This window comes from Grampus griseus, assembly GCF_964374135.1.
Source record: "Grampus griseus genome assembly, chromosome: 6".
NCBI lineage: Eukaryota > Metazoa > Chordata > Mammalia > Artiodactyla > Delphinidae > Grampus > Grampus griseus.
Window position 1 is genome coordinate 22,969,763 of NC_139000.1, and position 21,617 is coordinate 22,991,379.

At 45.6% G+C, this 21,617-nt stretch overlaps 1 protein-coding gene across 7 annotated transcripts in view; it reads right to left on the bottom strand.

Annotated features, from left to right (window-relative positions):
• Window positions 1-2,659: 2,659 nt before the first annotated feature.
• PALM2AKAP2 (PALM2 and AKAP2 fusion) overlaps window positions 2,660-21,617 on the bottom strand; it is a gene marked incomplete at its 3' end in the record, with an annotated part of 497,367 nt that continues 478,409 nt past the window's right edge. For 4 of the 7 annotated variants that reach the window (XM_082655999.1, XM_082655997.1, XM_082656002.1 and 1 more), the window contains 3 exons: window positions 17,537-17,715; window positions 11,809-11,847; window positions 2,660-6,680 (listed from right to left, as the gene is read on the bottom strand). In XM_082655999.1, coding sequence (XP_082512125.1) covers window positions 6,582-6,680; window positions 11,809-11,847; window positions 17,537-17,715 — 317 coding nt within the window. The remainder of the gene's footprint in view (window positions 6,681-11,808; window positions 11,848-17,536; window positions 17,716-21,617) is intronic. The other 3 variants (XM_082655998.1, XM_082656000.1, XM_082656001.1) reach the window with 3 other exon arrangements.

A 21,617-nucleotide genomic window follows, 5' to 3' on the forward strand; every position in this document is an offset into this window, starting at 1 on the left:
TACATTTCAAACCTTTTGAATTCTTCCTTTTAATTCCCCATTTGTTTTCTGTCCCCCTAGCAGCCCAGTTCTGAATTTTGTGTAGGTTGTGTGCAGGGAGGGCTACAGTCACCACCCTCTTGTGACCCAAGGAGCCCATGATTAAAAGGAGCAACATTCCAAAGGAACCTCATTATTAGTCTCTTTGCCACCAATAAAACCAGGGGAGTTGATGTGGGATCTAAAAAAAAAAAGAATGCTACAAATGAATTCATATACAAAACAGAAACAGACCCACAGACATAGAAAACATGGCTACGGTTACCAAAGGGGAAAGGGGGGAGGGATAAATTAGGAGTTTGGGATTAATATATACACACGACTACATAAAAAATAAACAACAAGGACCTACTGTATAGCACAGGGAACTCTACTCAATATTTTGTAATAACCTATGAGGGAAAAGAATCTGAAAAAAATAGAAATTATGTATAACTGAATCATTCTGCTGTATACCTGAAACTAACACAACACTGTAAATCAACTATACTTCAATTTAAAAAAAAAAAGGAAAAAAACCACAGGGGAGTTGAACTAGGGGGTAGTGGCCACAGGCCCCCTCCAGCGCCCCACTGATACTTGACATCGCAGAGCAAAAGGCCTGCATACCTGTCCTCTGCTCAGAGGTTAAGGCCTCACATGGGTGGGTTTTCGGGGAGAGCCTCCTCAGTGAGAACCACCCCTAAATTCTTTCTACTCTGACCGTATCAGACTCTGCGTACCGCTCTCTTGCGTTTCCAAAGCCTGAGTGCCCACCAAATCTCGGTCCTTTGTATCCTGACTCACCTAGCGCTGCCTGATGTCCCCCAGGTGTTAGCAGTGACTGATGGAAAGAGGACCAGGACGCTGAAGCCACAGCCAATCACAGCTCTACTGCTCCTGGTTCCTGGGGGGCACCCCTGGGACAGCAAGATTTCTTCCTGATTAGCTGGTGAGCTGGTGGCCGAATACTGGACTGAATGACTCCTCTCATTCCTTTCAGCCTGAGGCTGTGTGGCCTCCTTGACTCCTTTCCCCGGACTCCGCTTCTGGCTCCTTGACTCCCTCATCCCTTTGTTTTTTGCTACAGCTTTCACTGTGGTGTGATTTACATACCATAAAATGTACTCATTTCCAAGTGTACAATTCAGTGATTTTCAGTAAATGGAAAGTTGTGCAACTGTCATCATAATTCAATTTTAGCACATTTTCATCACCCCATTTGCAGTCGCTTCTGGTTCCTTTTTGGCAACAGGGATGCCTCGGTCATCTTCTCCCAGCATCTCCTGGGACAACTGATCCCAAAGGAAAGAGCCCAGAGGGAGTTCATTCAAATAAAGACACTTCTTTGCTGCTGCCACCAAAACCCAGCTCTCCCCCAAGATTTGAGCCCCTGTCATGACCTCGGCCTCGGTCCATGAGAGCCCCTCCTCCTGGAGAGCATAGTGGGAGGAGGTCACCCAGACCCACACACATCATCAGATCTACTGGACCTTGTATGTGAAGTTGCCAATGTGCATTTTTACAGGAAGAGTGGGTAAGAGTAACAGTTGAATCAGAGTGCCCAGGTTCAACTTCAAGCGCTACTGTTTACCAGCCCCGTGGCAACCGTTCCCTGACATGTCAAATGGAAATCAACATAGTACACCCCAGGGAATTCCCCGGCAGTCCAGCGGTTAGGACTCAGCGCTCTCACTGCCAGGGGCCCGGGTTCCATCCCTGGTTGCTGGACTAAGGTCCCGCAAGCCACGTGGTGCAGCAAAAATATCCCAACCCCCCCAAAAAACCAGAAGAGTACATCCCATGGAGTCGTAAGAAATAGATTACATTTGCGGACATCACGGCAAGTGCCTGTCACATTCTCAGTGCTTCATAAGTGTTACCCGTTATTGTTAGAGTTTGATCCAGTTTTCAAAGGGGCCTGTCACCCAACCTAACCCCTTCCCATCAAAATTCAGAACTCTCACCAGAGAGAGACTGCAAGATGATGCCACACGGAAGAACAGGAGAATACAGTTGGAAAGCCTGGGAGATTTGGGGTGAGGGAAGATTGGAAGAAGTCCTGTAAGTGGGGAGAGATAGAGAAAGAGGCAGCTGGAAAGGAGACCCTAGGAAGAGAGATGGGCCAGCGGGTGGTAAGGAAGGGCAGGAGACTAAAGGTCTGGGTGCAAGTTAGCTCCGGGATGGAGCGGCTGGAGACTGTGGGGTTGGGGGGAGGAAGCTTCCTGATTCACCTGTGGTCTCAGATGCTCTGTGAAGTCCGAAATTCTCTATTCCTCAGAGGAGAGCCAAATACAGGTGCTGGGAATGGAATGAATAATAAAAATTAGAGCCTAAGAGCCACGTGCAAAGCTTGACCTTTACTCTTTGTCCTACCGTTTGCCCCACCATCTCTTTGACCTTGGAGTCTACCTACCTCAAGAGGCATGTGTATCATTTCTGTGGGTCCTGTCGGAATTTCCAGGTCTAGCCACGGCAGCTGGAGACAACATGGCCAAAGGAGGCATTGGGAACAGCCTGTCAAAGGTCTGCCCCGCCAGCTAGTACTGCTTTCTTGGTTCCAAATATGCAAGGAGCAGATGTGGCCCCATGGAATTAGAGGCGAGAGCGCTGGCATGCTACCCTCGGGCTGCTCGGTCCTCCAACCTCCCCCGACAGTCAAACAAGTGGCCCTCGTTTATAAAAGCACAACACACACTGGATTTTAATGAGAAAATAATTGTATACTTGCATTGAATGCCTCACAATCACTATAAAACCGAAGCAGGATAGTAACATTGAAGTGGTTAACATACACAGGAGAGCCAGATACAGAGAGTATCATTTTCAAACACAGTATTGCTGCTTTGTGCCCCCTCCTCCAAAAAAGAAAAAAAAAAAAAGTCATTTGGGTAAAGAGGAACACAAAATCAAAATTGGCAGCTCACTCACTGAATGCTTAAAATTCAGGAAATTGGTTCTGTTACTACAACTGGATATAGTCACCATCTCTAAACACTTAGGCTATTTTTTTTTCAATACATAGTTTAATTACATCCATTCTTTAGTTGGAAAAAATGTTTAATTATTTGTCTTCTGAGACGAGTCAACACTGTCTTAGTGTTCCTTGTTATGCCTTGTGTGTGTGTGTGTGTGTGTTGTATATATATGTGGGCACTGATCTATATACTGCTTATATGTCACTGTCTAGGGCGGGCAGCATGCATGGGTGTAAAGAGGCAAGGAAACTGCATGTGTCATGCACGTAGGACACAGCCCAGCCTCCTGCCACTGACAGACCCTGTTTCCATAATTTCTGGATGAGAAAGCCAAGGAATGTCAGTCATCAGTTCCAGAGGAAAGTGAACATCTATCAACACTGCGGAATGGAATACTTTCAGGAAAGCTTTTAACATCTACAGAATCTAAACGACTGTTCGAGCTGAGATTAACAAGCTCGTGTGCTACCTGGGGGCAGGGATGAGCATCGGAGGCCAGGTTTTGGACAAGCCTCTTCTTCTCGACGGATTAGGCACGGATGACGTTCCGCCAGGGGTCTGCTGCATCTTCACAAAGTTAAAGGGGTTCATTTGGGATCCCAGAGCCTAGCACAGCGCTATGTACAAAGCCATGGCCCAATGTTTCTTAAATGAGTAAAAAACTCAAGAGCACAGAGAAAATCTGGCTCTGCTAAGGGAACTTTAATTTACATTGTAACAGGATGATACGTGAGTGGAACAAGGAAATGGACAGCAGTCATCAGAAGGCAGCAGAAGGGAACAAGCAAAGATGGAGATGTAGGGGCCACAGTTAAACGGTTTTGTGACTGTGAGAGAGTCACGGAAACGCTGCATTTGTTGCCTATCCAAAGTGCGAACCAAAGGATCCTGGCTCTGTAACTCTACATAATAAGTGTGTCTGGGTCAATCAACTGCAGTCAAAGACCAACTCATCTGCCTCTAAAGCGATTCCAGGAATTGTGTGGCCTCCTAAGCTTTCTTTTCAGCTGCCCATTCTCTTCTCAAATGTAGTTTTAAGGTGGGTACACAGTTTTCTTCAAAACAGAACCAAAAACTTCAGGGAAGTCCTGAGCACTGTTTCCTCTTGCAGAAGATGGGGAGTTCATCTGTATCAAGTCTATGGTCACTACCAGATCCAGAGTTAGTCCAGAAATCATGAAGCATGTTTCACTTTTTGTGCAACCCACAGAACCATTCTGTTCTCCAGGCATCCTAGCAGCTCCTGCATCCCTGGGCCACACGATGCTGCTGCCCCAACTGTTTCCATTCCCGTGCCTGTCTTGGAAACGCTGGAAATCCTCAGACAAAGCATCCTTCTTTCCTTGGGTGCCCCCATTTCACCTGTCAGGACTCCTCAGCTCATTTTCCTGGGAATGTCTGTCTCCATGCCAGCCTCTCCCACCTGAAAATAAATCCCTAACGGGAGGGATCTTATCTGTTTCCTATCCCCAGCGTCTAGCACATTTTGTTGACTATTCGTTCAGAATGTTCAGGAGCATGAACCATATAAAGATGACGCCAATTATCCATCTGTAGAATTTGGCTTCGAATTGCAAGTTCCCTTGGCCGTTCCAAAGGATCCTTGTAAGTTATCAGAGTTCCATGTTTTACTGTGTCCACCACTCGCTTATGAATACACTTTCCCCTAACGTTGACACTCGTCTAATAAAAGAAGGTAACGTGCATGAATCTACATACAAATTTGGTGGGACTGCACTTGTCAGGACAACACATTAGTGCTTAGGACATAAAGACATAAAAACAAAAATGAGTTTTAGTGAGGTCTGACTTACTTATTGCTTTTTTAAAAACCACAGTTTTAAAACAAAGGGGACGGAAAAAAAGAAGGCTGGTCAGTTTTTTTCTCATGGCCAGGACTGAAAAATTTCTCATCCAGAAATTGAGGGCATTCAATGATTGAACACCCTTATCATATTGCTTTAAATGACAGAAAGAGTAAAGCTGGTGTCCTTTAGCGTATACTAAGCATGGATACAAAGCATGAGAATAAATATGGGACTTTCCTAAATGTCAAATTACAAAACTGCTCAAAACTTTGCCATTGTGACCCATGCAAATACCATGTTAGGTCAACTTAATATTACAAATACTGCATCAGCTCGGAGCCTCTATATCCTTTTCATAAAAAAGAAATTCTCACTCACTCCTGACGCTGGCAAACAGCTTTGGAGGAAATAAGTGAACACCCTTGTCCCATGATCATCCTGGAATTTTAGTCCTCACACACACACATACACCCTTACTCATGAGCACACATGCGCTTTGCACACACACACAAAGGCATGTGTACACACACACACACACGCACGCACGCACGCACACCACCTTTAGGATTTGTAGCTGAACCTAAGCCTGCACTTAAGTTTCTATTCTATATTTTCCTCTGTATCATCCTGAAAAATACTGGTTGCTCAGAAAAAATAATCTCTCTAACTTCCTTACCTGCCCACTCTTTCCCCCTGCCTTCTTCTCTGTCTACCTTTCGTGAGCTTTCTTTATTGTCTCTTTCTGATTGATCCAACGTATCATTCTTCCTACTCCCCTGAAGGTCCACTTTACATATAAAATATAGTTATAAACACCTCTTTATTTCTCATCGTCTACCTCTCTAAGGCAGAGTTCACCCTTTTTTCAATTATTACCACTCTAAAAATACCCCTCCCCTCTTGAACCAAGCTGTTCAATGTGTATAGGTTTTATACATGGATATATTCCCCCATCCCATCATAAAAATAGTTGTTGCCCACTAAATATAGTTTTCATATAAAGAAACAGAATTGTGAAAACGTGTTCTCATAAACTGCAGCTCAGTCAATATCATAAGCAGACAAGATCCTAAAGCTAAAATAATCCATTTGGTTTGGCTTTCTCCCCCCCTTCCTAAACCTCCTAATGCAGAACAGGTTGTGTTTGCAACATGAAGAAATCTTGTCTTCAAAATTTGGATTGCGATCCTTAATTGCTCCCAATTCAAAACAATTAAACGGAATAGACATGGAACCATAGTTGCCTCTTCTGGGCCAATAGAGAGAGAAGCATTATTTTATAGCTGCTGGAGTAAATGGGGTTAGTCCAACACCTCTGATGCTATGATGGGTGGAAACCGGTGCAGGCACAGGGAAATATCCTCTGCTGGGTGGATGGCATCAGCTCTGTGGCTTCTCCAAATGGCCACATTACCAATGTTTTCCTCATCACCCAGAGAGGCTAGTCTTGGCTCTGCCTGTAGCAACCATGTCAATTTGCTTGTAACTTCTTTGTCCTTTTGGATCAACTGTGGTCCAAACCCAGGGGATTCTTTGAGTTACAAAAAAAAAAAAATCCTTTCTCTTCTGACTCCCGAGAGTTCGTGTTTGATGGGTGGACTGCTTTTTTCACTTGATTTTTCATCATTGTACATTGCAACTTCTTCTGGTCTGCATAAGGATTGCCGAGTTTGTTTGCACTTTAATAAATATTCTATTAAAATGCTTTGATGTGTTGATTTCTTGGTTTCTTGGGAACCCAAGCACCAAAGAAGCTTCCTGGGTGGAAGGATGTTGACTATTCATTGTCCTCTTCCTCTTGGTTGGCATAGATCCCCGCCTCCCAGCGCAAGGCCAATGCGCTCTTTCTTCGATTAACCCGTGTGGCCTCAAGGACCTGAAGAGAGAGGGGAAAAAATTACGCAGAGTTCATGATTGTTCATTATGAACACAAACCAACTTCTCTGTTTCCTTCCTCCTTTCCCTCTCAACAGCATCTAATGAGGGGGAAAGTGGTAAAGCGTCTGGTACAGCTGGGAGGTAGGAGAGACGTGAAAGTAAAGGTGGCGGGGTGGGAGGTTCTGGGTAGCATTCACCTCAGAGCCAAAGTTCACTTTTGACCCATCATTTTCAGTATAGAGAGACTGAATTTTCCTGAAATGTTCTGCAAGTTTCGTTGAACTAGACCTGACTCTGCGTCAAGTTTTTAGATAACGAAGTGGATTGCTACATGCTATAGATCAGTGCAGTCTGGTGGCAGTGATCTGTATCTGCGCTATCCAATATGGCAGCCGTGAGCCACACGTGGCTACTGAGCATTTGAAATATGGCTAGTGTGGCTGAGAAACTAAATATCTGATTTTAACTAATTTTCATTTCAATAGCCTCATGGAAATAGTGACTACCATACTGGACAGCACAGCTATGGACAGTCTTGGTCTCTTCATAAACAAGCAGACGGGAAAGTAATTCCAAACAACTGAACCAGTGTGAATTCATTCCACCAAGCTTTGTGGACCTACATAAGCTGTGATCATATTTATACCACAAAAATCTACTTTGGTATAATTATGCTTGAAAGAGGAATTAAGTGAAAAGAAAAAGAGCTTCTCAGGCCACTAAAACATGGAATCTGAGCATTTTGATGTAACTTCAGGGCCACAGGTGCTGGTAAAGGAAGTGAAAGGTGACAACATCAAGGACAAATAGGCTCACCACCATCGAGGTGAGGCCACCCTCCCTCCGGCTCCCCAGAAGAGTCTGTGGACCCCAGGGGGGATCCTTCGCCAGTCTGCTCCAGCTTGAGTTTGGTCCAGATGACATCCAGATGAATGACATTTAGGTTGCCAACGCAGGAGAAACGGCTCAATTTCATGACACTGCACCGAAAGCAAGCCCCTGCATGCCAACCAGTTCAATGACTGTGGCATTAGCTTAGGATGTGCAGTTTCTGAATTTAAAGTCTAGCAGAGCCAACACTAGTTGGTTATCCAACCAACAGGCGATGAAGTCTTTGCTTATTCTGAGAACAATCATTCTGGCAAGGGACAGAGATGCTGGCAACTCCAGAGAAGCAAGGAGAGGCAGGTTTACCGGCAGTGATGGGAGCCCAGACGTAAGCAAATTCTGGTCAGATTAAAGGTCTGGGCAGGGAGCGGGCATCTCAACTTGCTTCTCTGCACCTCTGACAAATGCATGGACTTCCCAGAGCAGCAGTGTCTTCCCTCCAGGAAGGCTTCCCCAGTCCTCCTAGCAGGGACGGCTTTGACCGGATGTATAGGACACAACTCAATCATGTCTCCTGAAGGAATGTTCACCAGGAAGCACGTAAGCCATGACCTAAAGTGTTGGTGTGTAAACATATCATGGTCACCTAGTCAACATCTAAGAATAACAAATCAGTAGGAGGAAAGCATGTTTCCAAGTCTGGTAGAGTTAAACAGTAGAATCTTCTGGTCAAGGCCTGGTAACATGGTACTGGAAGGCAGTGAGGAACTGGAACTGCAAGTCCTGAGCTTTGTTTCCAGCTCTGTGCCTGTCGTTCATGGCATCTTGAGTCTCAACTTCCTTTATCTGTAAAACGGACACAACACCTGCCCTATTTCACAGGCTCTCTCAGGAAGCAATGCAGCCTCTGAAGTCCAGGCAGGTCTAAGTTTAAATCCTAGTAACTATGTGACCTTGGGTAAGTTTATTACCCTGTGCCTCAGTTTCCTTATATGTAAAAAGAGAATAATAAAAACCATAGTACCGAGGTGGTCTGAGGAATAAATGAGGCAAATAAACGAGGCAAAGAATTTACCAAAGTTTCCAGGGCATAGCAAATTCTTAAACAATAACTACGTATTTCTCTCGTATTTCTCTCATCATGTGAAAGGGCTTTATAAGCAATCACGTGGTATTCAAACATAAGACGTTTTGACAAGGAGCTCTACATTGTGGAAAACAGTCATATGTTTGCCTCGCAGACTGTACATACAAGCTGAAAGGTTTACATAAGAGCTAAAAATAAATCTAAGGTTCTGAAAAAAATAGTCCCCATCAATTTCAGATGTCCCTTGTCTTGTATTTGGGCCCTATTTTAATTCTCAATCATCTTGAAAATTTTAATTTACTCTGTTCTTTGGGAACCCATTTCAATCCATCTATCCATCCATCTTATAGCTATTTATTGGGTTCCTACCAAGTGTCGGGCACAGGGCTTCATGTTCAGGATAGAACAGTCTCTTCCCTCCTCCAACAGGCCTTTTGAAGATTCAAAAAGCCAAGCCCTGGGCTTCCCTGGTGGCGCAGTGGTTGAGAGTCCGCCTGCAGATGCAGGGGACATGGGTTCGTGCCCCGGTCCGGGAAGATCCCACATGCCGTGGAGCGGCTGGGCCCGTGAGCCATGGCTGCTGAGCCTGGGCATCCGGAGCCTGTGCTCCACAACGGGAGAGGCCGCAGCAGTGAGAGGCCCGCGTACCGCAAAAAAAAAAAGCCAAGCCCTTGGGGAAGGTATGTGAATGAGCATTTATTCCACAATTCAGAGTACTGTGTGTGTGAGTGAGTGTGTGTGTGTGTGTGAATAAAGCTCTAGCAAATCTAGAACTTTTCTTCTAGATTTCTCCATATTAACTTTATTTCCTAAAGTCCATTCCTCTCCTTTCTGGGTTAAAAAAAGCACTTGCCTCTGGGGCTCTGGTAAACACTTACATCACAGGTACCATGAACCAGCTACGGGTTTTAATCCTCGCCTCTGTTCTATGGGATTCACACTATGAATTTCACATATGAAGAAGCCGAAGCACAGAGAGGTTTAAAATAATCTAACGTCAGTTAGTAGGAGGAAGAGCTAACATGTGAGCCCAGAGCTCTGGGTGCAGAGTCGATGCTCTGGGCCGGCATGTTCCACGGCTGCTCAGTGGCTGGGGGGGGCGTATGGAGGAAGAAGCATCAGAAAGGGCAATAAATACACTCCACAGGAATGGAGAGAGAAAAACATAAAAAATAATAATAATACAAAGACCTGATTTAAGGTTTTATCGTTTTCACAAATTAAATCAGATTTAGGTCTGCTGGGACAAAAAGAAAATCAATTCTCTCTGAACAATCCTCTAGTATTAATTTTTCTCTCCAGTGCTTAGGGAATTCAAGTGAATCACTTCAGGTTGAGCAGCAATCAACCTAGATAATTTTATTCTGGGATATAAAACAAGAGACAGATACGTTAAATAACATTTATATTAATATTTTATCCCTCATATCTTCTACTGAAAGCAGACAGGGCCCAGTCTTATCTTCCTTGGATGTACTTGACCAGATTTTCATCAATCTTATGTTGACTCCAAGGGGATGTGGGCTCTTAGGGTCTAATTCTTAAACCAGCATTTCCTCCCTGAGACCCACAATTAGACACTGAAGAAGGTCCATGTAATGATATTTTCAATATTCACTTTACAGTTTGTGAAAAGAACCTACTGATAAGAATCAGCTCACGTCTACAGTTAACCATAATTATTTTGCTAAATATGGAGATGTGAATATACATTGTGCTATAGGTTAGCACAGCCAGTTTGAAGAGTAGTTTGCAATAGGTAGTGAATGGGAGGATGGGTAAGCCCTATAACCAGTACTTTTACCCCTAGATATATTTAGAGACTTTCTTCCATAGGTCGCACAAAGAGCTGTGTAAAATAACATTCATTGACTCATTGTTTGTAATGGCAAAGAAATGGTACAACCTACATTTCCATCACTAGAAGAATGAATAAACAGATATGTATTCATTCAATGGAATACTATATACGGCAATTATAATGAGTGAACTAGAGCCATAAGTATCAACATGGACACATCTAAAAATGATGCAGACAGAATAAAGAGAACAGGATACTACAATATGATCTATTTATAGAAAGTTCGAAAACATGCAAAACCATTAGATATAATTTATGTACATAGACATACGTAGTACAAGGATAAAAACATGCATGGAAACAATCAACACCAAACTCCAGAAAAATTCCCTCTCAAGAGGGAAAGAAATGGGAGCTGGGAGAGGTAACAAGAGGGCTTGAATGGTATTTGCAATATTAATTTCTTCTTCAAATATTAAGCAAATATTATGAAATGATAAGAATGCACAAAGCTGGCTGGGGGCTTTATTATTTTACTTTGCCATATCCTTGACACATTGGCATGCCAGCTCCATGGCATCAGGGACATCGTTCAGGTGACTGCTGTCTTCTCAGAACCCAGAAAGTGCCTGATGTGTAGTAGGATCTCAATAAATTGTCAACCAGGTTAATGAATAAATGATTCTCTACAATTCTGTATATTTACAATAATTCTTTTAAAATAAAAATACAATGCTCTAGAAATAAAAAATATAAAAGCCAGTATGCTTTCTCATAGCATATAAATAAGTCAATATATATGTGGAAAAAATAAAAATATTGTGCTTTTTCATAGCACAGGTTTGTGAAATCTGTGTAAAGGGAAGTTGTAGGGGAAAGGAGGCAGCTTGGGGGAAATTCAATGCTTAAAAAAGCTTCCAAACCAAAAGTACAGGTTTAAAGATGGAGGCGGGGGGGGGGGCAGGGTGGACTGCGTTGGTTCGCAGTAGGAATAAGTTATCCTAAAGTGATGGCATGGAGCTCTCTGGGTTTGTGTTAAGGTAAACAAAGGACTGATCCCAACCGACAGCCCAGTCCTCTTGAGCTGCACGGTTTTCTAACCAGACCAGAGTAGATTTGCTGTCAGCGCCTGAAGAAACAAACAAACAAAAATCCAAACAGCCCATTGGTCGTACCCTCTAGTGCAAACATCTTCCAGATCCATGAGCAAGACAGAATCTTCTCCAACCCAGAGCACAGCACAGCAAAGCACAGTCGCGTGTACCACTGTTGCATGGACACTAACATTTCAAGGCAATCACCCCATTCAGAAAAGGCAGGGAGAAAACCCCATGAGGAAATGGCAAACCACGACAGCATGCACCTGGGTCAGGCATGCAAGAAGACCAAGACAAACAAGTGGAAAAGTACCTCGGAAGTCACCTTGCAAGACAGTAACTTAGAGGTGTACTGGCAGAGAGGGAAAAACCAGGGTTAGTACATGGCAGAGACACACTCACAAAACGCCCCCCAGCTGGGAACTGGCACCACGCCGGTGAGGGGGGAGGGGACACAAGAGGGGAGGTAACATCAGGAGACCAGGACACACCCACACCAAGACTTGCTTCATCTGATATTCGTTTATTTAAAAGTCTGTATCTTTTGCAGCAAGTAGATACCCTATTATTCCTCCATAAAAATATCAGATAAGCCATACTTCGTTAATTCAAGATTTGTCGCTTCCATCTTCTGTGCTTTGAATTAACAAGATTCTTTCCCCCCTGGGTTGTATGCAACCAGCTGCCCACCAGCAAGATCCTTAAGGGCATTTTGGATTTGTTAGAATCTACTGCCATCTGTGGACAAACAGCCCTTCCCCTACCTGTAGGCGTCTCTGAACCCCAAAGTAGTCTTGTAGTCTGTTGTCCCGTGAAAAGAAGACCCTAACCACAGACAGGGATGGTCTGAATGCGAGGTTTGCAGAGGCAGATTCTCTGGAGCTGCTCTAAGGATGGCACTGCCAAGGGAGACCAAGCAGCCTCCCTCATCACGACCTCGCGGGTCCTAAATAAGTTCCTGAAAGTGGAGTGATTAAGTAGGAACTAAAATGATCCTTTAGTTCCTATAAAGGAAACTAAAAGTCACTACAAGAAAAGCTCAGAGAAAAAATGTCCCGGCTGTGGGTAATGAGTTAGAAGGACTGACTCTGGACAGCCTCCTCCAGAATAGTGGTCATGACCTTGCATGTACACTCACGACCTTAGAGGCACTGATTGGTTTCTGGCATGGTGACCATGCCAAAGAGCCCATTGGACTGGATAGGAGGGATCGTATGTCTGTGATCACTGACTGCTTCTTAGGTACTGCACTTAAAAATCACAGCTCTGGGGCTTCCCTGGTGGCGCAGTGGTTGAGAGTCCGCCTGCCGATGCAGGGGACATGGGTTCGTGCCCCGGTCTGGGAAGATCCCACATGCCGCGGAGCGGCTGGGCCCGTGAGCCGTGGCCGCTGAGCCTGCGCGTCCGGAGCCTGTGCTCCGCAACGGGAGAGGCCACAACAGTGAGAGGCCCGCGTACCGCAAAAAAAAAAAAAAAAAAAATCACAGCTCTGTAATGATCAGACTGATGACCGGGGGCTGATCAATGTGGAGTGCTCGTCTCCTTTGCGCCTTCCCAGGGCATGTGTGAGAACCCGAGAGAGCTGGGGGCACAAAACATCACTGATGTTGCTGAGCTTCCCATACAGCCTGCGGTGGCGGGGGTGGGCACTGAAGCCAGACGGCCTTCCTCCATCCACCCAGTGAGAGTTTGGCTAGAACTCCCAAAGGGTGTCCTGGTCTAGAAGGAAGTGTGTGCCAGGAATTCTTGGAAAAGCAGTGACTGCCAGCCCCCAGCTTGGACTTAACCCAGGAATCAAAGAGGTCTTCTTTTATTCCAAGACAGGCAGGGAAGGCTGAAAGCCCTCTCAGTAACTATTCTGGGGGCAAAAGAGGAAGAAAGAGAACACAGGAAAAACCCACCTAGATTGTGTGCTAGGAGGAAGGATGGGGCTCAATGTCCAGGAGGCTGTAATCTGGACTCAGCCCAGCACCCCCTCAACTGAGAAAGGGAAAGCAAATCTACCAAACAAGTTCAAGAGCACCCCTGACTCAAGAACTCATTGTCTTCTGAGGCTCAGGTCAGACTGCGGGGGAAAACTGGCCAGAAAAACAGTGTTGCCTCAGTATCCTTCCTTTGCAAGGTACCAAGAAACCCTACAGGAAACTATGATTCATCAGGCCATTATAAGTTGCATGACTGACCAGAGATGGCATCAGGCCCAGATAAGGGGACATTTCCACTTAAGATAACGTTTCCAGATAAAAGAAACCTCCACTGAGAGCAGGACGGTTGCATCTGGGTGGGCAGCGTGTGTGTTGCACAAAAACACCAGGCTGGGGGGATGGATGGGGTTGAAGCTCAGACCCCCGACTCCCCTCACCACCCGTGTAGCTGGTGCAGGACTGCATCCACACAGAGTTTTGAAAAAGGGTGCCTCTTGCTAATTCTCACAAAGGCCCTGTATAGGCTGGGAAACAGCCCAGGGTAAGGCGTGTCGGTGGAGGTTAGCAATCCTCCTACCCCCAGGTTAGCCAAGGGGTCCCTTAAGAGGTGGAGCCTGGCTCAGCCTTGAGCATGGAGACACTCATCAGGGACCACCCCATGCAGAACAAGGAAGCCAGCCCCGGCGGATGAAGACTGTCGCTACTCAAGGGTTATCTCAAGGCCTGAGCTGGGAACGAGGATGGCCGTTTGGGGGCAACCTTTTCAGAAAAGCGGCTTTTTCTGGTTCCTTGTCATTGACTTTGTCACCAACTGCAAAAGGAAGCGAAACATCCACAGGTGACTTCATACGACAGGTGACTTCATACGACTACTATAGTGACTCCTGGGCAGACATTCCCAGAGAGAGATTCATGATTAATGTTCCATCTTCCATCATTCTCTGAGCCCTCACTGGGCTTCCAGCAGGAGAGAGGCCAGCTAAGAACATGAAAAAGACCACTAAATACTGCACGGTTGTCCCCGCCCCATCCCCTGGCAGGGATCCCGTGAGCCAGAGGCCTCCCTCCTGTCCTGCAGGTGATATTTTATCAAATGGGAGAGTGGAAGCGTCCTGAACTGGGGACAGGACTCCAGACACCGTCGCTGCTCTGGGGCGGAGGGATGTGTACCTGTTCTGCTGGTGAGGATGAGGTCTTTTTCCCCAGGTAGGTTGGTGAAAGCTACTCATGGAAACGCGGGCACAGCTTCGTTTGCCTTCCCTCTCTTTCTCTTTCTCTCCTTCACGCTCACTGACATCATTGTACCCAGCGTATCACTATGCATACATCCCGATTACCCCACTTTGTTTTTAAGTCTACCTTCTCCTTGGGAAGTACAGCAGATGAGAATGCTTCTCATTCAATTCAGAAAGAGCCTGCTGCTTCCTATGCGTGAACACGTGGTTAGGTCCTGCTCACGCGTGAGGGACTCATAAATGCTGCCAACTGACTTTTTGGAAGGAATATTGGCAGGTGGGAGTGCCGGGTGACACTGGACCCAGGTGAGCCAAGTGAGGTTCATAGCGGGTGGAGGATCGAAGAAGCCACAGCTTGCCCTGGGGACAGTGTATGTGGACGAAGCCAGGAGAGCGGAACTACCAACCTCTGGAGCAGGGAAGCCGGTTACAACACAACTCAAGCTTCAAGCCATCCAGCTGCCCCCTATGACTATCCTTCTGGTATGAGAGACCAGTAAAGAAGGGGCCACAGATCAAGTAGGAAAAGAGATGAGCTTCAACATATTCTCCAGTGACGGATGACGACACAACAGAAAGATCCCCTGGATCAAAAGAACTGAGACAGGTTAACAGGCGGCTCTGAAATGAAGTCTCACTGAAGAGCATATATTTGCTTTAGAAGCAATTGAAGTATGTTTTTTTTGGGGGGGGTGTTTTTTCCAGATTTGGGTCTCTTAAAAGAGGATATAGTGGGTTGGATAGATTATTTTTTCTGTTCCTAAGAATTTTCAACAGCAACAAACTTGGTTCTCTTGTAATATCAACAACAGTGCAAAACACTTGGCCTTGAATTTGAGATCTGGGGATAGTAACAGCTTGATTAGTTAGGTTTCTTTCTTACCCGAAATGTTAAATTACTTGAGAAAAATAGAGACAGGAGGCTATCACTTCACTGTGTAAGTGAAGGGCAATCAGTATGTTAAAAGGCTGATTCTAGGGCTTCCCTGGTGGCGCAGTGGTTGAGAGTCCACCTGCTGATGCAGAGGACACAGGTTCGTGCCCTGGTCCGGGAGGATCCCACATGCCGCGGAGCGGCTGGGCCCGTGAGCCATGGCCGCTGAGCCTGCGCGTCTGGAGCCTGTGCTCCGCAACGGGAGAGGCCACAACAGTGAGAGGCCTGCGTACCGCAAAAAAAAAAAAAAAAAAGGGCTGATTCTAAGCAGCTTCCTTCATGAAAGGGAAAATCCAACCTGGTTGACATTCACCAGGTGGCTGCCTGAGTGTTAGTGGGTCAGCCTCTGCCTCTGAAATGAGTAACTTCACTTCTGGGTATGGTGTTTTCCCCTAACACCTGCACTTCAACACAAAAGGCATGCACAAGAGATACAGAGAGTGTGCTTCCAAATCACTCAGCTGGGTCACAGGCAAGTGGTCCATTGGTTCTTCGCCATCTACACATCCCAGCTAACTTCCACCAAAGCTGCTGATGTATGGTGTGGAATCACTGAAGAAAAGCCCCTTATAGCCCTAAGCTTCAAGGGGGTCACAGACTCCAGAAAATACCTAAAAAAAGGGCTGAAAAGAAGAGCCAGATAAAGTGACTTCGTGGACAGAAAAGGTCCTACAGGCTCAGAGAAGGAGCCCCGGCAGCTGAAACCTCAGCAGCAGCCATTAAGGGCCAGGCCCATCCCACTGTACAATACAGGGAACAGCCCAGAAATATTCCAGCCCAACAGAGGAGCTGGGCCAGTATTCCAAGCAATTTAGGCCTCAAACCCAAGTGAGAGGAGACTGAGACACACCAAGTGGGTCATTCAGCTGCCATAGGTGTGTTTGCTTACTTTCTTTACCACTAAGTGTTCAGTATCTGGCTTCAACTCCAGAAAACCTTTAACTCAGCCAGCTTGGATACGAGAGGCAGTGAATCAGCGTGGAGTTCCTACTGTGCGCCCCATCGCATTCAAGTGTAAGGCGACCAAATAATTTAGCATCCAAACTGGGGCGCTTTTAAGAGGGAAAGGAGATGATGCTATTAATAATTACTCCAGGACAACAGGCATAAACCAGGACTGTCCTGGGTCAACTGGGGAGTATCCTCAACCAAACCAAGCTATTTGCGGGGAGGAGGTAGTTACCTCAATAAATGCTAATGGATTCCAAGGAGGTTGGCACGGACCCCTGAGGCTGATGCCCAGGCTCCTGGCTGTGCAGGCTGTGGACAGCACTGGCTCTCAAGCCGCTTACTGGAGAAAGAAACCACAGTGTAGACGGCTTCCTTTGTGGTTGGTGGGAATGTCACGTGCAAAGTTCTCGGGGTTGAGGGTAGCAGGGTAACTATGCGGTTTTTAACTGTCATTTTAAGTGGCTCTCTCCTGCCAGACTGTACACACCGGCTTGGTAACAGCCCAAAACATACTGTCTTCCGAGCACTGTGTACCATTTATAGGGATCGCCCAGAGCAGACACTGAAGGAATAGCATCGTCACAGTTCTCTAGAGAAATAACATCTCTACAGAACAGGCGAGCGATGGCTGAGATCAGCTCCCCGGTGCCTGCGGGTGATTTCAGGGAGCTCGTGTCCTTCCTCCCGCATTGCCCCTGCGCGGTGTCTTTCTACACACACACCCCACACCTCACGCACTAGCCGTACCAGTAGACTCAAAACTAGAACTTGGCAGCCAAAAGACCCACTCTTTGCATGATCAAAGTTTTTGAGAACAAGGCAAAACCCCCAACCCAACTGCAGGCATGTTAAACCACACATTTGAACATTGGTGCTGTTCGGAACCACAGTGCCGGCCAGACAACCGCACACACATCCATGCCTGAACCGGAGTACCGTACGCCGTACTGAAATTCACCCTTGGACACGCGAAAGAGGAAAGGAGGAGAAACTTACACTACTATCATCCATTCTCTCGCGCCTTTTAGATTTGTGTGTCTCATAGTCTTCCATGAGGGTCTGCATCAGATTCTTGGGCCGCTGTGATCCGGCAGCCTCTTCGGGGGCTAAGTCAGGCTGCAAGCTGGGACCTTCAGGTGTGGGGGATGGAGGAGGTTGGACTTTCTCTATTTTCCCTGAAACAACACGAAGAGAACACCCTTTCTAAGCTTGTCTGGTCACGACTGCTTTCGAAAAGAAGAGAAGAACACTGGCAAAAAAAGCAACCTCTGACATACCGAGGGGTACCAGAATGATGGTTAAGTGCAGGTCATTTTATTACAGGGAACAATGTGCTTAAGGATTAATGTCACAAACCCATCCAACAAAGACCTCAAGGAAACCGGTTTTAAAGTCAGTCAGACCAAAGAGGGCTCTCAGGCACTCTGCAGGTATATGCCAGACAGACAGACAAACAGACAGACAGACAGATGCTGCCTCCAGTTGTTTTGGGGACAAGTATTCTATCACAGATCATACAATCAGACTGTCAGAGGTGGCGGTGCCTTTGAACCTTAAAGACCCATTTCTTACAGATAAGGAAAACTTAGACTCAACAAAGGGAAGGCTGTGCTGGGCCACCAGGAGTTGGCGATGGTATCCAGGTCTCCTGGTTCCCTTCCCTCTTTCTTCTCTTTCAGAGGTCACCAATGGTCAGATGCCCAGCCTGGGTTTTTTGTATGGACAACACATGTTGTAAAACCTCTGAACGAGAACTAAGCTGTTCTTCCCAGGTCACTCCAGTCTTACACTGGCCAGCTTCATTCTTTACCTTACCTGCCACGGTCCTGAAAGCACTTAGGTTTGAGATCCCGGATCTTAAGGAATGAGTGCCAACAACAGCAGCTTCAATGTTGTAGAAAAGGGGTGCATCAGACTTGGGAAAGGTGAGGTTTTAGTTTTTGAGATGCCATACAGGTATTCTCAGCATGAGAAGATTGGGTCCACAGTCATCCACAGTGGTGTGGTGATGCTAGGCACTGTCACTAAGACCGCCTGCATCCCACCCTCTTGGGAAATGCCTTCTGGCCAATGAAGGAGTGGGTTATATTGCCAGAGCCCCAAACGCACCTCTGAGAAGTACCTTCAGGTGCAACAGTCATGATTTTTCCAACTATGCCCCTTATGGGAGACACAGCTAGGGTCTCCGAACAAGGAATGTGGAGAAAACACACAAAATAAATGGATATTTCAAGCACAAAAGTTCAGAAACCACCAGGGGAGGGTAAAGACCCATTTGACCTCCTCCAGACCCAAGATGAAGACAGCTCATCTTTCTTTGCCTCACTCCCCCCAAGACTGCCTGATGGAGCTGGAATCACAAGTGAAGCCTGGGGTCCATGTCTCTGAGTGGGTGGCTATAGGACTTTACTGGGCATAGGTCCTTTGATGGGAGTTGGGAAGCCCCCCGGAGTTCAGGAAGCCCGAGTTTTAATTTCTGCTCTTCCATGAACCAGCCATGAGGTTGGCTGTAGACAATCATGTAATGTTCCCCCTTTAATCTTGAGCTGATCACTTAAGTTCTCCAAGTTTCAACTTCCCTAGCTAGAAAATGAGAATTTGGGGAGAAGTTGTCTTGGAAGTCCATTCTAACTCAAACATTTTGCTATTCTACCAAATACATTTGGCAAGAAGATCAACCTTTATTGATTAAAAAATACATATATATGGCCAGCACATTTGGCAGTTAGGTGGGGAAGTGGTTTTTAATACACAGACACTCCATTTAATACACAGACACCCACCATCACATTAGTGAACTTAGTGAAACTCATTGCTTTGACCTCAACTACCCAGATCATCGATAAAAAGTCTTTTGATATTAACAGTAAGGTTACAAATATTTTAAGGTCTTCAATCTTCAAATTCTCTAGAAACGGTTTCTATTTTTTATTATGGAAATCGGGGAATGCTATCATGACACCTATGGACCCATCAACTATATTAAACATTTATCAAGATTTTACCACCCTTGCTCCATCTGTCCTGCCTGCCTGCCTTCCTCCCACCCTCCTGTACTAAAATATTTAAAGCAATCTCAGACCTTAGGCAATATATTACCCCTGAATACGTAGTGTGTATCTCTAAAAATTCTGATTGACTTTTATTTTATTTTTAACCTTTATTTATTTATTTATTGGTTGCGTTGGGTCTTCATTGCTGCACATGGGCTTTCTCTAGTTGCGGTGAGCGGGGGTTACTCTTCGCTGAGGTGTGCTTGGGCTTCTCGTTGCGGAGCAGGGGCCCTAGAGCGCAGCCTCAGTAGTCGTGGCGCACAGGCTGAGTTGCTCTGCGGAATGTGGGATCTTCCCAGACCAGGGCTCGAACCTGTGTCCCCTACATTGGCAGGTGGATTCTTAACCACTGCACCACCAGGGAAGTCCCTGATTGACTTTTAAAATGAAGCTTTGAGGAAACAATACAGCCCAGTGGTGAGCATGCAGTTCTAGAGCCAGCCTGCTTGGGTTTGAGCTCATTAGTTAGCAGCCAAATACCCTTAGGGCAAGTTACTTGCCTTTTTTTTGAAGTTTTTCTATCTCAGTTTCCTAATCTGTAAAATTGGTATGTTGATAGAAGTACCTACCTCATACGGTTGGTACAAGAACTAAATTAATATTTATAAAGTTAATATTTAGAATGGCAAGCATCCAATGAGTCTAGTTAGTATTTATTTGGAATCTCAAAGAACAATATGTCTATGGAGTAAGAATGAGCAATTTCATGGGAAATTCTGCATAAAAATTTCACAACTCTTCTAAAACTAGAAATAGATACCACATGACCAGGTTGGTCACTTTCTAATTGACCTCTCAAGTGTCCAAATCATCTCCCACCAGCCAACCCTCCAGCATTAAACTTCTAGAAAGCATAGTACATATTCAGTGCCTCTAACTTCACCCTTTCACATATACCACCCCTGCATCATAATACTTTGTTTATACTTCTGGGAAAGCCTTTTTCACATACTGACTGTATCAATCGGGTTGTTTAAGCTTTTCTTCTCAATAAAGCTGTAAAGTCACCTGAAGATAGGGACCATTTCAATCGGTCTATGAATCCCCCTAACTCATCTGAATGTAAACTCCATTAGAGGAGGACCTTGTCTGTCCTGGTCAATGCTGAATCCCACAAGGCAGGCGTTCAGGCTGTTGAATGAATCAGCAAGTCCATTATGAAATATACAGAGCAGCCACTTATTAAATGCTTGTGGATTGGGACAGAATTCCCAATACAGAATCTGAGCAAAGTGTTTAAACGCCTTCACCAAAGCACATGAAATAAAACCATCTTGGTCTACAGAACCACAGACGCGATGGCTTTGGAGTAATAACAAACACGTTTATATGGCATTTCATTGATAGGCTTCATGTCATTTGATCCTTACAACCACCCTGGGATGTAGTCAGGGTGAATGTCATGACATCTCTGAACAATTTAGACCATGGAGGCTCAGATGCTTAACATCAATCCAAATTACATTAGTTAGTAACAATCAGAGTCAGGTCTGGAACCCAAATTGTGTTGACTGTTGCTAAATTATATAATTGGATGTGTGCTGAAAGAGAATCGTAAAGAGCGTGAAAAGTTACTATAAAGAAGTGGACATTTCCTGCTCATTTCTTAGTATGCCAGCAAAATGAAACCCATCCCCAGAGCAAGTTCTGCCGGTTACAGCCACTAGAGGTCACATGAGTAACAGGAACCAAAGACTAGCTTAGCAGGTCTGGAGCAGTGTCTTCCAAAGAGAAGGTGGCTGAGAGGTCCTGGAGAGAACAGAAGAGTTCAGATAACCAAGGCCACATCAGAGCCTCAGGAGAAGCTGTCACAGGTCTCCAGAGAAAGGGAGCCCCAACCCCGGACTTCTGGGCTGGTTGACATCTGGGGAAGTCGGCTTGGCTGGCCTTCTCTACCGTGATCTCCAATCACCCTGCCTCCAGTACGGTTCCAACCAGGACTGGAATTCTCACGCAATCTTAGGAACCACACAGGCCATCAAAAAGCTGGAGAGGGACGAAGCTTGCAGCTTAATCAAGTTTTC